Consider the following 18465-nt stretch of genomic DNA (forward strand, 5'->3'; position numbering starts at 1 on the left):
GCCTTTCCTATTAACACACTTTAATATCCTTCTAAATGATCAACTCACTCCCTATCTAGCCTTACAACTCCAGGCTAAATTACCCTGCCTTTTCTTTTAGATCTTTTTTCCCTTTTTCTTCACCAACATCTTCATTATCCTTTTCATTTTATATCTTTTTCTATTTTTAATAGGTGATACATGGCACGAATAGGATACTCACTTCAAAAGGTAAAGTAAAAAGTAGTTCTCCTGCACCCCCTGTCTGCCAGACTTTTCAGTTCCACACTCCAGGTAGCAGTTACTGGTGTTCACATTCTTTCAACAATGACGGGAACTGAAATCGTATCAGGTTCTCACCAAGCGTGTAGTTAATGCCGAGTATAGCGGGGGAGCCTCCCCCTGGCTTTGGCAGGCCCCGATGCTCTTATACCAGCCCAGCACATTAGGTGGCTTAGTATCCTCTTTCTCTTGCTCACCTCAATGTAACAGCAACGTGTACTCATCAGCTTCTACCTTAGAAGCATAGGATGAAAGCACTAACAAGGGTTCTTAGGGGTCATCCAACCTGGTGTCTTTGTGAAGATATGGGAGTCCCCAACAGTGCGAGATCACACACTCTTAAGTGAGGTGACTTCCCTAACCTGCTGCTCTTTTCACTATGGCACATTCTTTTTCTTCCAGATGGTTTAAACTCTTGGGACTGGCCATACTTTCCTGGCTTGTATCTGTGTGTGTGGCCTCATGTGTCTCTCACAAATCCAATTCTTTTCCTTAAGGATCATTTTTATAAATTTGAATAATAGTCTTACACTTATCACTGATTAAAAAAATTATTCCTGTTAGCAATGGATCCCAAGGAAGCAACAACCAATTTTTTTTACCTTACTCTTTACTTTTTCTTTTTTCTGGTCCATTTTAAGTCAGTAAGATACATCACTGGAACAATTCTTATGGGAATACTGATATTTGTGGAAGGCCAGCTCTTTATGGAGCTGAGTCAAAGCATCTTGATTTCAATTTAGCATATAGGAAGAGCTTTGTCATTGGACTGCCCTAGGGAGCCTATTCCATCCTCATTTACTGCAAAGCCTAGCCTGGAGAAAAGTAGCAACCCTTACTGTATCCACATTAGCAACCAGGGCAGAAATAATAATAATAATAAGGGCTATTTTTTTTGTTGAGCATCTCCTACTGGCAATCACTTTACATACATTTCTCATTAAATCCTCACAACAACCCTAAGTAGCTCTCAACTCATTTTCATTTAACCAACTTGCTAGACCAATCAGTATTTTCCCTTTAGCCTACTTCCTGATGACCCCATACATCAACTCCTCAAATCTTAAATTGTGCACTTCTGCTCCCACCCTCGAACCTGCAGGTGTACCAAGAATCCACTGAACCTTGTTCCTAAACCTGTTTATGGCAGTTGTACTTATTGTAATGTCGTTTAAAAAGTATACAAATGATGACATATGAATTATAAGAGTTAATTGCACAAAACTTTGTTACATGCTTTAGAAATAGTCATTGTTTTGCTTAAAAATCTACTGTTGAGTTCACCGAGAAAACTGTAAGCTAAATGATAAAAAAAAAAATAAAAAAACCCACCATTCAGAAACAACTGATTGTTTTTTCGCAAATGTCTTCAAATTCTTGCTTCATTTTGAAGATATCACAGACAATAATGCATCAAGGGTGTGAATTATGCAGGAAAGACAAAGAGCAGCCACAGTCAGGAACCTATCCTCAAAGAAAGGTCCGTTACTCTATACAAAAACAGCAGATGAATGTATGTATCCACACTTCAAGTTAATATTTACAGTCTTATTCCTTTTTTAAAAAATGATTCCCTGTTTTAAACAGCTATTACAATCAACACATCAACTACCAATCCTGATCAATTCATTTAAGAGGTCTCTTACTGAAATTTATTCCCATTTCACAGATGAAGACAGGAGCTTTCAAGGCCAAATAACTTGGCCATCACCACATACCTAGTCATTGGAGGAGCTGCAAGTGAAAACCAAACATCTGACTTTGAAGCCCCATTCTTGATCTTGACAGACACTGCCTTATCATTTATACCCTAAACTTGAATATCTAACATGCTGCTTAGCCTTATAATTCCCTTTGCACAGCAACATTTTCCTGTGCAGAGAAGACTGAAGTATAAAATAATCTGTTATGAATCTTTTAGCTCCATATGGATTTGCTGGGCCTTTCTGAAAGGATGCATCTCAGCAAGGTTGGCTGTGAAACAAATCTCTAAAGCAAACCCTGTGCTCTCATTGGCTCCTCTAATTCTAGCCATGGAACTCGTCTATGGAAATGGTCCAGACTTTTGGCAAAGAATGATTACTCCAGGGTATGTTAGGAGTTTCGGCCTTTCTCCAATCCACAAAAACTCTATATAGCATTTTCCAGATTTTGGAACTCCCTGTCTTCCTTGCATCTCCATCTCCTTCTCTTAACTGACTTATACCTGAGATTTCCTGTACTCAGATACCATTTTTTTTTTTTTACCTAGTAGAATACTGAGAATGGGGATGGCAGGATGATATGCACAGTGTTTACGAGTCAGAAAATATACCCCAAATTGCCAGTAGGCACTGCCACTGAGATTTACCCTCACTTAAAACCATGAAATTAAAGGGTTTAATTTGCTTGATATTAAAGATGTCAAAGATGTGTGTGTATGTGTGTGTGTGTGTGTCTGTGTGTATTTAAGCAACATTCATGGTACATCTTTCTTCAGTGTAAACTGAGTTTGTCCCTGGAAATCTTAAAAGTGAGAAAAGAAAAAAAAAGTAAGTGCAAGATTAAAAGTTTTCTTCTCCAATTTTTTTTTTTTGATGGAGCAGCCACTGTTAGACTATGACTTTAAATCTTGTGAAATAATAGAAATCATAAGACTACAGGCTTCAAGAAAGTCTTAAAGAAGCCATGCTGTTCATCTCTTCCTCCTTCCCTCCCTCTTGCAGGCTAGTCCAGTCTCAGTCATTTATTCCAACCAGAATCCAGCCTATTTTTGAATTACAGTAGAGAATTAGAACACAACTGCCTCCTTCTGTAGTTCACCTAGCACTTGATAACCCTCACTGTAATTAGAGTCTAAGGAAAATCCTCCTGGATAGGAGGCGGATGGCCCAGCCTCATGACCCAAGGCATATGGAGTCCATGAAAACCTTTGACTTTTCCCAAGCAGTGGGATCTCTGCTGACTCACAATAAACTAGCAGACTTCTTGCTTACTGTAGTGTTTTTCTGACTATTGCCCCAGAAAATAAACATGAAGCATGGTAAGGAAGAGCAGTCCTGTAAAACCTCTGGACTCGTCAAAGGGGATGATTAGGTAGTGACAATACCAGGTCCTCTGAGATCTCACCAAGCCACCTTCACACTGTAGTATCAGGAAGGCCAGTGTCATGCTTAAAAAAGTTTCCTCTGAAGGGAAAGGAAGCTGAAGCTAAAAATATATCATGCCAGCTGTTATAAATGCTTCTCCAAGGAAGCACAGCAAATAGAGTTACCTCTTTGAAGAGCAAATGAGGGGTTAAGGAAATAATGGAATTTTTCAGTTACATGCCAGGTTGGCTAGGTTTGGGGGAGGAAGAAATTTTCCAACCAGAAAGTATGTTGGTAAAAGACAAAATAATTCCATGAAGATTTATTTATATGACATTAGTGGTTTAGGACGGGGAAGACCTGTAGCCTGTGAAAAAGAATCCGGATCTGTAGGCCATGTCCTTTCTTTCTTTTGAAAGATTTCTTTATTATTTATTCACGAGAGACACAGACACACACACACAGAGAGGCAGAGACACAGGCAGAGGGAGAAGCAGGCTCCCCTTGGGGAGCCTGATGTGGGATTCGATCACAGGACCCCAGGATCACGACTTGAGCCAAAGGCAGATGCTCAACCACTGAGCCACCCAGGCATCCCTTGCCCTTTTCAGTTTCCAAGAGGCCACACGCAAGACATCTCTTCTTGTCAGGCCTACCTAAAGCTGTGTGGTGTCTCTCCTTCCCTTGAATATCTGGGTTCTGATCATTTTTTGCAAGCTGACTAGAATAGCTTAAAGTGGCTGCTGGTCTTGTAAGAAAATGTGAAGGGCAAAGGGCAAAGCATTCCTCGAACCAAACAGGTATCTCTGAAGCAGCTGACCCTGGCAGAAGCAGTCAATCAATGGACTTGGAGGGGTTTTTCCCAGTGGCTGATGAGGGGTTCCCAAAGGAATCACTTTCCCTGAGATCTACATCACCCTCACTCCTCACCTTGCCTGCTGGAGTAGTTTTTTTTCCCAGGTGTTGGCTTTATGGGGCCTAGCAACCATCGTTCCCAAAAATGGACAGACCCTTCATGCTCCTGGAAGGCCAAAGCCCAAGCAACATCCAGGCACTGGGTGCCTCAGTAGTTTTTTTAACTTTTAATTTTGAAATAACTATAGATTTAACAAGAAATTGCAAAAATACTACAGAGAGAGGTCTCATGCACCCATCTCTCCTGACTCCCCACAAGGTGACATTTTATCCAACTATAGTGTATTATCAAAACCAGGAAATCAACATTAACGAGACTCAGCATATAGACCTGACTCAGCAGCTTTGTACACAGATTTTTGGGGTGGTACGGAGGGGTACCATTACAAATTTGTGTGCAATCTTAGTGCATTTTTTCACAGGAATAAATTCATATAACCACCTCCACAATCACAATCACAGTGTGTTATTAAAAGTCTGTTAGTATTGGGACCTAGTTGGTAAAATAAGCCACGCAAAAAAAGAGTAACGATAAATGTCACTATGAGGATAATGACAGAAGGCTAAATGATCAATATTATCACCAAATAGTTAGTGAATTCCCAAGGACGTTTTCTCGTTTATTTTGGAAATTCATTAACTTCATGAACATCTGCCTAGTGAGCCCAGAAATTTATTAAGTTCCTACTGTTCAGCAAACATTTATGGCAGGGTGGGCAGACAGGCTTCAGCTCACATGCCATCTCTTATTGAATTATAGCGGCTGCCTTGAGGGGTATATTGAGGAGGATTTGGAGGCCACATCTGGCCTTAGCAAGAGACAGCCAGTATCTAACAGAGACTCTCTGCCACAGGAGAATGGCAGGTGAACACGTGCCAGGAAATTGCCATCTCCACAGTTTCTGTGACTTTTCGAGCCATGTGGTGTTCTAGGTGCTGGGAAAGAGGGAGAAAGACACAACCCTTGTCCTCAAGGAGTTTGTGATTGGGCGGGAGAGGCAAACATGTCAACCAAGAATTGTGACACAGAATGCTAAGAGGTGACATTGAAATATATATATATACACACACATACACACATGGGTCAGTGCAAAGTGAGCACAGCTGGGGTGCAATTTGGGCAGGGGTTTAGATCTGTGTGCTGTGGAGAACTCTTGATGCTATGGTGGCTGTTCCATATGGGGACAAATGCAGAGTCAGAGTAAACAAGGGTCTGCTAGCTAGTAATTGAGTCAATGCCTGAGGATAGGATAAAGAGGGACAGGTATGTCTCCTCAGGGACATACCAGGGACTGCCTGGGTTCAAACCCCAGTTCATCCAAACTTTTTTGGTCTGTGACACGGGTCAAGTTACTGAGCCTCTCTGCGCCTCAGATTTCCTCATCTATCAAGTGGGGATAACCATAAGACCCACATCATAGAGTCTGAGGATTAAATGAGTTAATATTTATGTAAAGAGATTTGAACAGTACTCAGCATGTAGCAAATAATACGCAGTTGTGTGCTATCACTGTTCATTTACTTTTAATGATCTGTGGTACCAACATTTTGTAAGGTATTGCTTTTATTATCAGAAGAATCAACGGAGGCTAATAAAAGAAATACTAAGGTTCCAAAGTGTACCATGAGACTGTAGAAGTGAGCTGTTTCAATGGAACGTTTTGGAATAATTTTTGTAACCCAAAGTTTCTGAGTTCTTGCCTCATACTAAGCTAGCAAAGGGCAGCATGTTTTCAAATTCAAATGTAAAAAATGTGAAGAAAAATCAGGTATTGCAATGATTTGAATAGAAACAAATTTCTTTGATCCGTAACTGCAGCAACATAGTTTTCTTCCAGGTCCGAGTCTGCCAGCAAAGAGTAGAAAATGGTTCGAAAGGTGGTCTGAGGTAACAGAGATGGCACTGATCTCCACACAAGGGAAATCTGTGGGATCTCAAGAAAACGGGGAGGTATTTTTCCTGAATGGTTTACTTTTTCTATAGCCGACTTCAGACAGGAAGCAAACGCAGAGTTGCTCAGCCAAGTTCCATGCACCTTACATTTGGAATTGCTTATAATGGCCAAAGCAAAGTTGACTAAGACTTGTGTGAATGGTCAGTGGCAGCCAATACCTTGGTTCTTTCTGATCCTATGAGCTCATGAGGAAGAATCTGCACACTCTTGCTTTTAGTGACCAGACCCCTGAGGAGCCTTACAAGGAGAGTGAGGTTCTGAAAAATACATTCTTCCCTTTCTTCTCAAACACCTTGATGCTAACTCAAATGTTTGATTGATTTCTCAGCTGTCCCAACCCATTCTTCTCCTTCTCATGGAAGAAAAGGTCCTGCTCAAAGGTTCTGTGTGATCTTACGTGATTTAACATCTGCAACCAAAAAAAGGTACTCTTGCCTCTGTTTAAGTAGATGAAAATAGGTTGATTCTTGTTATCTTAGGGTTTTGTTTTTACCTCCTAATCTTAGTCTCATCCAAATCCCTTCCTTCTGAAACTGCATGGCACCATCATGCACATTTTGAATGCCCTCTAAACATCATTTTTCTCCATCTCAGTGTTCCAGCACCTTCTCAAAGTCAACATACATCCAAAATTGAGCTTGTAGCTAGTTTCTCTCCCTATCTTGCCTTTTATCTTTTTGAATCACTAACACAACTTTCTTCATCCCTTAAATGCCTACCATGGGTTACATGGGATGCCTGGGTGGCTCAGTGGTTGAACATCTGCCTTTGGCTCAGGGCGGTATCCCAGGATCGAGTTCCACATCGGGCTCCCTGTGTGGAGTCTGCTTCTCCCTCTGCCTGTGTCTCTGCCTCTCTCTCTCTCTCTCATGAATAAATAAATAAAATCTTAAAAAAAATGCCTACCATGTGTGAAGTGCTCCCAGTTTATCTCTATTATTCCTTTTTGATAAATCCAGTGGTTAATTTTTGGTCTTCATTTTATTAGAGGTATCAGTAGAATTTTACTGAATCACTTTTTCCCCTTGAAACATGTTCTTCATTCACCCTGCAAGATACACACATTTAAATTTTTCCTGACTTCGGGGCAGCCCCGGTGGTGCAGCGGTTAAGCGCTGCCTGCAGCCTGGGGTGTGATCCTGGAGACCCGGGATCGAGTCCCATGTCGGGCTTCCTGTATGGAGCCTGCTTCTCCCTCTGCCTGTGTCTCTGCCTCTCCCTCTCTCTCTGTGTCTGCCTCTATGAATAAATAAACAAAATCTTAAAAAAAAAAACCAATAAATTTTTTCCTGACTTCAGTGGTTTCTCCTGTGTTTCTTATGCTTTATCCTCTTCTTCAGTCTTCATGTTGAAGTACCCAGCCTCAGTCTTTGGTCTTCCTTTCTATCTACACATAACTTTAAATACTACCTATGTGCTGGTAACTCCCAAATGTCTACCTTGTCATACTCATACATCCAAATGCCTATGAGACATCTCATTGTCTAATGGGCACAAAGATTCATCATAGGAGACACCACTCCCAATCTTACTTTCAAACTCAACAGAAACTTTCGCCATCCTTCTAGTTGCATAATCAAAAACTCTGGAGTCATTCTCGAATTCTTTCCCTCATACTCTTCATTTATTTTGCCAGGAAATCCCATTGGCTGTACTTTCAAAATATATCTAGACTCTAACCATTTTTCTCTCTTCTACCTCAGCCATCCTGGTCAGAATCAGCAATGTCTTGCCTGGATTACTGCAATAGCCTCTTAACCGGTCTTTGTTGTTTCTATCCTTGCCCTGGTACAGTCTATTCTTAATACAGCAGCCAAAGTGATCCTTTTAAAATGTAAGTCAGGTCACATCACTCGTCTGCCAAAAACCCTCCAATGGCTTCCTGGCTTACTGAGAGCAAAAGTCAAAGTCCTTGCAATGCCCTGCAGTGCCCTGTAGGATCTATCCTTCCCTGTTACCTCTGCAACTCCCACTCTCTACTTCACTCACTCCTTTTTAGCCACTGGCCTTCTTGCTTTTCCCCAATAAGCTGGGAAAAGATCTTGGGGATCTTTGCTTAAGCTTTTTCTCTGGTTGGACTCTCCTTCCCCCAGACATCCACTTGGCTAACCCCCTTACCTCCTTCAAGTCTTTGTTCACGTTACCTTCTCAACAAGATCTATCCTGATCACCCTATTTATTACTATAATCACCTCACCACCTAGGCCTGATCCTCCTGACCCTACTCTTCTTATTTTTGTGCCACTTATCAATCTCTAACATACTATATAATTTCCATATGCTAGACTGTTAGCTCCACAAGGGAGAGCATCTTTGGCTTGGTCACTGACGCACTCTGAGTGCCTTAGGTAGGTTAAGCATATAGTAGGTGCTCAATAAAATTTTTCCAAGTGAATGAATGAATAAATAAATGAATCAATAATGTATGTCCAATTCTAATTATTAGAACATTTCTAGCATCTCTTTCATCTGTTCCATGCCTGTTCCTATCCTCCTGATACTTTCACTACTTCACAACTGAGGTTTTGAAACTCACTGATGCTGTACTCAGCACTGTCATTCATCTGGTTTGCACACAGCAGACTATTCCCTCTACAGCATTGTTCATATCACTGCCATGCCCACAGTGTGATGCTTGGCCTCTTTAGAGCTCTCAGATACCCTCCCTCACTTTATTGCCTTCTCTTACTACTCTTTTAACTTCGCAAACCTCTCCTTCCTCACTGTTTTCCAACCCTGCCTGCATACTCCACCCCATTGCTCACAATGCATGTCCCTACCCTTGGTCCCCCTGCCATCTGCTTCCTAGCTTACATCCCCTATTACCTGCAAATGCTTTCCTGAGCCTCTGGTTCATAAGGATCTTTTCATTTCACACATTCACAGTGCTTGCAGTCCAGACCCTCCGTTCAGCTGACACAATCCTATATTGCCCGACAGCTGCTATTGGAGTTATTTTTTAACTGCACTTTTATGTAATGCATGGGTTATTACGTAAAGTTTTTGCAGATTAGTCTGCCTGAAGGGAGATATTTCATTTTTACTTGTGAGACTGACTGATATATCTTCTCTCTCCACTTATAAGTTTCCTGAAATTGAATCACTTTCCTTAAGCTTACTTATATTTTTCATAGCCTCAAACACAGTGCTGGGCACTCAGGAAGTGGGTAGTGTCTGCAGTGTCTTTGGATGATGCAAAATCCACAGATGGAGGAGGCCATGAATGCTAAGGCACCAAGATTAAAACATAAAAACTGTGTAAGGAAGTCATCTTCTAGTTAGTTTCTTTTCATTAACTGTCATTAATGTGGTGGATAATTTGAAAATGATCTCAGTTCTCTTACTGTGATTTATAATCTTGTTGTTTTATGTGAATATTTTTTCCATTTGGAAAGAAGACAGGTAGCTAGCTCTTCAGTGCAGTAGAAGAGGTCCTGAAGCTTTTAGTCCAACACATTTTCCATTGCAGTGAAATGGTCAAAAGTTACAGCATAGTCAAGGACCCCTCGTCTACTCTGCATGGCCAGGGCTCAGGAAAGGGGCTTTCATCAGCTGACAATCAGAGATGCAGGTGAGGGCACAGACTGTGGGTGTCAGTGTTAGCACTTTGCTCTCCGATGTCCTTCCTACTGTCTCTCATGTATTCATTCACTTAGCAGACACTGTTGCCAGCTCTGGCCGGGGCTGGGCATCTACATATATAATTTCATGTGCCTTCACCACAGCCCTCAGAGATGGATATCATGGATATTCTCATTTTACAAATGAAGACCTTGCTCAGAGAGGTTAAGTAACTTGGCCAAGCTGTAGTTAGCAAATTGTAGATCTGTGATTTGGACTCAGCAGGGCATTGACGCCAAAGTCCTTGTTCTTTCCACTCTGTCAAACTGCCTCCCAGGTGCTCAGGATATATTTGATAGAGGTACAAGTGAATGAATGACCCAAAAGTTTGCAGTTTTGACAAACACAATTTAACCACCATAGACAATGCAGAAGACTAAAACGACGACATTAATGTTCTGTCAAAGAGATATTGAAATGTAAGTGTTGACATGGCCTAAGTGTTTGCATGAAACTTTCTGGAAGAGAGACCTGAGCTTTCTTTGTCAATATTCTGAAACAGGGCTTCAACTCCTTTCGTCTTTCCTAGTTATCTTGTTAAACCTTCAAGTCTTTTTCTACTCGATACCACAGAGGGACCCAAAGATCTGGGAGTCCATGACATGACACTCATCTCTGCATTTCTTCCCCTCTGCAGACCTGGGTGGCCGCGGTGAAAAATGAAAGCCTCCACTGACTACAACTTGCTAACCACCTTGAACATACTAATCTTGCCAAGACTTACAGGCCTGAATGTGCAAATCAGTAGAGACAGAAATATGATGACCCAAGACTAATGACATAAAATTCAACCCTTAAAATAGAAAAGGCCAAGTTTTGAGAGGGCAGGCAGCTTGAAGCTTACATCTCTCCCAACTATCAAAGAGTTTTGTAACAATTACTAGATTCCGTCCCTGACCAGGAAACTTAGGCCAAAAAGCTCTGTCATCCAGCATGTGTCTGCTTTAATAATTGTCCCAGCCACCAATCTCTGTCACACAGAGGCTAGTGAAACTGTTCCCTAGATTACTAGTCAGTGAAAGAGACTGTCCCCAGAATCTCTTAACATAATAAAGTAATGATGCAATAATCACTTAACCCCCCAAATGTACTAGTTATTGAAATCTTGATGTAAAAATAAAAAAAAAGAATTAAAAATCTCATGTTGCAGCATTATGAATGCAGTATCTTAAGCATTGCCTTGGTTATTTCAATTAATGTAGTTATAATCTGACACTCCCATGTATTTGAGAAAGCCATTTAAAAGGGCCCATTAGCTGAAAGATCTGAGCAGAGGGAGAGGCCAAGAAGCCGTCACTGTTAATTCTTAATACCCTCAGATCTTTTAATTGGGGGTTCCTGCATGTTGATAGGCATGTAAGGTCTGACCACAAAAGCTTTCCCCCGAGAAAGTTATCTCAGTGCTGACATTGTATTCACAGACACATGCAACTAGCATCAAGGATTTCTGTTTCACGATGGGGCCCTCGCCCGTGTTGCCACTTATAGAAGCGCCCATGGCATGTTTGTCACTTTGCTCAGCCTAAGCGGGGAGCCACAGGGAGGACTCCCGGCCCTAGTCTCAGCTGTGCGCAGGGTACTTTGCTTTAGTGGTCAAAAGAGCAGAAAGCCGTCCTCCGCTCTCCCCTTCCACAAAGCTGTTCCTGACATGCCTCTCCTGAGTTAGACTGAGCAAGAAAAGGGCATAGCATTCACACCAGGCCACAGCACAGAGCGGCATTCTCAGTTAGCCAAACCTGTTTTCCTGGTCAGGAGGAAAAGTGCCCCCAACAAACGGGATAAAAACCAGAAAATGCAAGGGAGGGAACATTCCAGGGGTAAATATATTTAAAAACAAAACAAAACAAAACAAAAAAGGAAGAAAGAAAGAAAAAGGAAAAAAAAAAAGGAAAAAAAAAGAAAGAAAATGCACAAATCCCACAAGGGCATCTGGTTAACCAGGGGTTAGAATCAGGTTTAGAGAATCACACATAACTCAGTGTCTTGGCAAATCCAAAAACCCCAGGGCAAAAGGCATGTGGGTAAGAGGTATTTCTACTTGTGGAAACAGGAAGTTTCCTCCTTTTACCGTTTATTCTCTCTCTTATTTATTGTTTTAAGGTTTTAGTCCAGTTTACAAGCCAAATTTGGACCATCAGTCATGTTTAACCTGCCCAGCATTTTTATCTTTCCAGAGTCAAAAAGAGCGACAAAGGTGGGATCCAAAGATCCCCTTCCCACAGCCAACTGCGATGAGCCTGTCTCTCCCAGGGTTACGGGGTGCTCAGAGCAGACATTCTCAGCGGGACATGCCACACGCAGCAAGTCACCACACCAGACTGCGCTAAGGGGCTTCCGGGGAACTTACTTGTACTTGTGCTGGTTCCAATCGTATTGATTGTGGTGGGGACAGAGGAGGAGGAGTAGAGGGGCACATGGCCGTTCTCACACCCCAGGCTTTTGTCCTGCCAGTTGGAGGCGTTGATGCAAATCCCAGAATCCCGAGAGTTCTGCCACCCATTGAGCTTGTCATCGGAGTTCTGTCTTTGGTGATAGTAGTGTGTCTGCCCATAATCCACAGAGTCCGAGCGGCTTCGGTTCTGGCCGCCAAAGCCAGTGGCCGTGCGGTCCTCCAAGTGATTCAGCCACATGGCTAAGGCGCTGCGGTCCTCCAGCGAAGTGGCCGGGTGTATGAGAGCATAGGACAGCAGCTGTCTGCTCTCCTCGATGTGCTGGTTGTGTTCAATAGAGTGCGCCAGGATTTTGGGCAGCAGTTTCATATACTCGACTTTTGCATCAAGGTTTCCTGGCTTCAGCAAAGGCAGATGAGTTAACAGGAGGGAAATCACTTTATCCTTGGATTCCTGCTGCCATTGGTTAATGATTCCTGGAAAGGAAAATATACGGGGCAAATAAGCAAATACACCCACAATGGCATCAAACGCCACCCTGTAAAAAAAGAAGTCCTCCGGGTTGGAGTCTCCATCTATGCATCCCGCCTGTCTTTTCCTCAAAGCGGCCCATGTATCAGATTGGATAACTGACTCCAGGTTGTCAGGGGGCAGTGACATAAACGAAGCACAGAGCAAATGTTCTTGGATGTTTGGGACCTCAATCTAATTCCTGCTCAGGTCTCCAAAGAGCCTATAACTACTTTGGTACAACCAAACAGAATTTACAGCTTTGTGTTCTTTCTTGGAAAAATCCAGTCACGCCTTCAGATGGACAGGGGGATAAGGAATAAGAACATTTCCATAGAGAAGCGAGTGGTGTCAAAGGTTCATTGGCTCCTTGGGGGTAAGGCTGCTTTCCCTCCTCTAGACATCTGTGGGAAAGTGGTTCACACCCTAGCAAAGGCATTTGTGTGAATATGGTTAAAACTTCCTAGACAGAGAAATTGGTCAGGCAAAGAAAGGACTCCCCTCGTCTCGGTGAAGGAAGCCTGTACCTTTCTCATGAGAAGCTACCTCAGAAATCCATTGTGACCCCAAAGTTAGATCTCAGAGCTAGATTTAGCTCTAGTGGCAGCTCTGATCACATGTGATAAGAAAGCTATTTTTCTTTATGTAGAGAAGATGTGTTTAGTTATCTTTTTTATGGTAAAGTATATATAACACCATATTTACGATTTTTGCCATTTTTAAGTGTACAGTTGTGTGACACGGAGGACGTTCACCATATTATGCAGCCACCCTGACCATCCATTTCCGGATCTTTTTCACCTTTTCAAACTGAGACTCTGTACTCGTTGAATAATAACTGGGTGTTATATTATATGTTGGCAAATTGAATTTAAATATTTTTTTACAGCTGCCAACAAGAAGCATTAGAACAAATGCTGGGTTAATAAATTGCCTCATTCATAAAAATAAATAAATAAATAAATAAATAAATAAATAAATAAATAAATATTTTTTTAAAATACTAACTCCCTATTTCTCCCCTCCCCCAGCTCCTGGCACCCACTGTTGTATTTTCTGTTTTTATCTATTTGACTACTCTAGTTACCTCATCTAAGTGAGATCATATAGTATTTGTCCTTTTGTGACTTCACATCTTCAAGGTTCATTCGTGAGAAGATTCGTTTGTGACACACTCTCAAGGATCCCCTCCGGTCCCCTTCTACTCAAAACACACACTTGTTGCCTTTAGTTAAACAAGGATAAACAATGTACTCTGCCTCTGACTGGCCTTTGAGAAGCAGCTTATTCCGGAAACTGGTAGTTGTCCTCAGAACCTGGGGCCACAGGAAAGAAAGGTCTCTTCCGGAAAAGTCACTCCTGACACCAGAAGACATTGTCTCTGGCCTATTGCTTACCCTACATACACTAGGGCAGGGCAGTCCCTACTGGCTTTCATGCAATATCCACTGGGTTGAAAAGGGGTCCCTGGAATTTGGCAGAGGGGCTTCACAGTTCTAGTGAGGCACAAGCATAACAGGACAAGCTCGAGTCATTGTTGACCAGAAGCTACAAATGCATCAGCTAAGTACTAAAAGGCCCCTCAAGACTGAGGTTGTATTCAAAGTTATCAGGCAAGGAAGGCATGATATATAATGAAAGAACATGGGCTCTGGAATCAGGCAAACGTGGGCATGGATCCCAGATCTGCCACTTCATTTGCAGTGGCACCTTGGTAGGTTACTTGGCCTGTATAAGCCTCAACTGCCTCATCAGTTATGAGTGTTACCAATAGCCTCTGTCCCTTTTTGTGTGGTAATGTATCAAAAGGACGGGCTAAGTACTCAATGGTGGAAATAATGCCTTCTACTTGTCTCTGTATTAGTTGGGCTCACATTAGAGCCATGTTGGTTGGTTTTGGACACATAATTTTTTTCTTTTTAAAATTTATTTATGAGAGACACAGAGAGAGTGAGAGGCAGAGACACAGGCAGAGGGAGAAGCAGGCTCCATGCAAGGAGCCTGACATGGGACTCGATCCCGGGTCTCCAGGATCAGGCGCTGGGCTGAAGGCGCTGAGCCACCCAGGCTGCCCTGGACACAGAATTTTAAAAATAAATGTAGAGTCTAAAGATGGCCCAGGGAAGGTCATTTAAAAATATCAGAGTTGGAAGAGATGGAAAATCAAAGGGTGAAAGAAAATGGGGCTGAGTTTATAATTGAACAATAATAAAGAGATGCTCAACCTGAGGATTTCATAAGAAGATGAACGAACAGTCAACTATTTGAAGTACACGTCTTCAAATTGAAACAGCAGAGATTAAGACGAGATGTGGAGAAGAAAGGAAGTGCCAGGATGACAAAAGACCTAAAGGAGTCGCCAAAGAAGGCTTTATAATCTCTGTCCTGGGGGCCTGAAGAATAGAGATAGATGGTCTAGGGAAGCACTGTTGGATAGGAATGTAATGTGAGCCACATATGGTCTTGAAAATTTTATAGTATTAGAAGAAGAGTGAAATGAGAGGGGTGAAACTGATTTCAATGATATATTTTCTTTAATCCAATATAACAAAATATCATTATCTAACTTATAATCAATATAAATTATCAATGAAACATCTTACATTCTTTTCTTTGCATCAAGTCTTCAAAATCCAGGGTGTACATTACTGCTGATATCACATCTCAACTTGGACTACTCAGTCACAACTGAAGTGCTCAGAAGCCATGTGTGGCTGGAGGCTGCAGAACTGGCTAGGCACGGGGCGGGAGATATTCAGATGGGGAAAGTGGATGGCAGGAGGGCACGAATGACCTCAGCAGGTCCCTCCTGGCTCTCTGACTCTATATTTAGCTAACTGCCACCTGACAAAAGATAGCCCTTGCATTCCATTAGGTATGGCCTGCCTTCCAAGTAGTTTTGGGAGATGGAGGAAGCGCCAGTTCTAACTTCCCATCAGTATATTTTCAGTAAACACCCAGCATGTTTTTAATTATGCATATGCTTAGGATAAAGATAAAATCTATTCATCAAGCCCGAGGAATTAAAGAGGCCCTGGCAAGAAGCAAAAGGTCCTGAGAGGAAGATATATCTGTGTGTGATGCCAATCCAATAAGCAGACGTAACTATTGTACACCTGGAAAATGTATGTTTAGAAATAAAATTTAGGAACAACTTTTAATAAAAATTCATAAGGTTGAGGAACTCCCGAGCTTTCTGCGAGGTCACTTCCCTGTTTGGGTTGCCTACCCTTCTGCAAAAGGTCAGCCACCCCCCCACCCAAAAAAGGAACAAAAAACATAAATAGGACTCGGACTGCAAACTAAACATGTTATCTCCATGTAAGCACTCTCTGCCAGGGATTAACCTGGGACCCAGAGGACAAAACAAGCACAGCACGGCAAAGAGGAGAAGAGGAGAAGAAAACAATGTGCCCTGGCCCCTCCAACCTCGGGACAGGGCTTGGATGGTGTGTGACTAGGGGGTGGCCAGGAAGACAATGATGACTTTTATTCACTACTACCAGGAATGTGGAAGTGAGGCTGAGGCTGCCTCCTGAGGGCAGCCTTTGGAGGTGTACTACTGGGTCGAGGTATTCCTGCAGCAGTTACAGCTGCCACACTGACAGCTAATGGCACTGAATGTTTTCTATGTGCCAGGTACTCCTGTAAGCACTGTGCATGCTTGATCCTCCTAAGAAACTGAAAAGGTAGGTCCTCTTACAGCCTTATTTTACAGATGAGGGCGGAGAAGCACAGAGGGGTCAAGCCATTTGCCTCAGGTCCCCCTGACTAGTGCAGAATGGGGGGGATGCAGATTAGCACAAAGGTACACAAAGATTATCATGCTAGAAGAGTTGGGCCATAAGTTAAATACATTAATATTTATAATATAGATAATATGTAATTATATAATACATAAGATATAAAATCTATACCTCTATATAGAATGCATATATGTGTATTATATTTACAAAGAGAATAATATGAATATATTAATAGAGGACATGGATCAGCAGATTTGCCAGCTTTTTTTCCGTGCAGGAAAAAAAGTAGTCACAGAGGTGTTACCTCCTGTGGTTTTAAAACATGTCTACAACTTCTTTGACATTCCTCTCTAAAAGATGGAGCCTAATTAATTCCTTTCCCATTCAGGGCAGGGCTAGACTTAGTGAGTCACTTCTAGCAAACTGAATGTGCCAGAAGGGACAGTGTGTGAGTTCATGGATTAGGTTATAAAAGGCACTAAAGGGGCACTGAGTGGCTCAGTCACTTAAGTGTCCAACTCTTGATTTTGACTCAGGTCATTACCTCAGGGTCGTGGGATCAAACCCCGGGTTGGGCTCTGCTTAGCACGGACTCTGCTTGTCCCTCTCTCTCAAATATATAAATTAATTTAAAAAATAAATACGAGGCACTGAAGCTTTTACCTTGTTTTCTCTTAGGTTACTGACTTTGGGGGAAGACAGCCGTCATGCTGTGACAATACTCAACCCAGTAGGGAGAAGGGTCTTGATAGTGAGGAACTGAGTCTTCCTGCCAACAGGCAGCACTAACTTGCTAGCCCTTTGAGGGAACCATCTTGGAAGCAGAACTCCCAGCCTATTAAGCCTTCAGATGACTGTACTCCAGACAACACTCAGGAGACCCTGAGCCAGAATCACTCATATTCCTGATCCATAGAAAGTGCATGTGGTAACATGTTTATTGTTGTTTTAGCTGCTAAGTTTTGGGCAATTTGTCATGTGACCAAAAAAACCCCAATATACCTCTTTAAGAGTTTTCCTCTAGAAAAATGGAAGTGTTAGCCTTTGGCACTGAGCAATTCAGTCCTTCAGGCAAAATCATTCCCATTCTGAGATCAACTCATGAAACTAACCTGTTGCCACTAAACATTCACCTCAGCCTCCCTCATCCTGATCATCCACTTGCCAAACAACTTTTGGACTATGATTTAACTCTTAGTATCTTTAGGGAAAGAATAAACTGATCATACAGACTTGAGATATTTCTAGATTCTGTGATAATGATTTTTGGGAGTGATTTAATGGTTTCTGATTGTGATTTGGTTTCCTGTGGAGGTCACCTTCCTGTACTCAGTATATGGACTCTGAGTACATCTGGTCTCTCGGATGATGGCTCCTCATGGCAAATTAATAAGCCAGCACTGCAGGGTCGACTCTCCTGCTTTCCAGTTAGAACTGAGTCAATCTCTCGGGGTGAACATCCCCAGGACACTGATGAGAGTAAGCATCTCCACCTTCAAACAGAAGCCAGGTCTTATAGGTGGGGACTTGGTACATGAATGCTAGGTCCTGTCCAGCTGCCTACTGATCATCTTTGTAGCATCCATACCATCTTCCTGAGGGCAAGGAGCTTTTACTGAGATGTGGACTCAATGGACTCTCCTTACTAGGGAAGACTTAGGAATCTTGAAATTTTCATAGTCAATCACTTCCGTGATGTGGTTTCTATTACCATACACACCAATATCACTCTCTTTAGTAGACACAGAGGTCCAAGAATGGCAAGGTTAAATGTTCCCAACTCACCTCTATTAATTTCCCTGAATATTTTCTCGAGATAAGGAGAAAGATAGTATTTGCTGGATGTTTTATGTGGATAAAAGTTGATGATTATAATTTATAAACCAGTGACATAAGAGTAGCAAAAAAAAAAAAAAATCCTAAAAGAGCTATAATAAAAGACCATGAGGGTTAGGAAACTGTCCCAATGATTCTTAGAGTGACAAAGATTGTGTTTAAA

General features: G+C 42.1%; 1 protein-coding gene across 3 annotated transcripts in view; it reads right to left on the minus strand.

Moving 5' to 3' along the window:
* SAMD4A (sterile alpha motif domain containing 4A) overlaps positions 1 to 18465 on the minus strand; it is a 216508-nt gene that overhangs the window by 75890 nt on the left and 122153 nt on the right. For all 3 annotated transcript variants that reach the window (XM_041758695.1, XM_041758696.1, XM_041758698.1), the window contains one exon: positions 12168 to 12686. In XM_041758695.1, the coding sequence (XP_041614629.1) occupies positions 12168 to 12686 (519 nt within the window). The remainder of the gene's footprint in view (positions 1 to 12167; positions 12687 to 18465) is intronic.

Source organism: Vulpes lagopus, chromosome 6 (genome assembly GCF_018345385.1).
Source record: "Vulpes lagopus strain Blue_001 chromosome 6, ASM1834538v1, whole genome shotgun sequence".
Taxonomy (NCBI): domain Eukaryota; kingdom Metazoa; phylum Chordata; class Mammalia; order Carnivora; family Canidae; genus Vulpes; species Vulpes lagopus.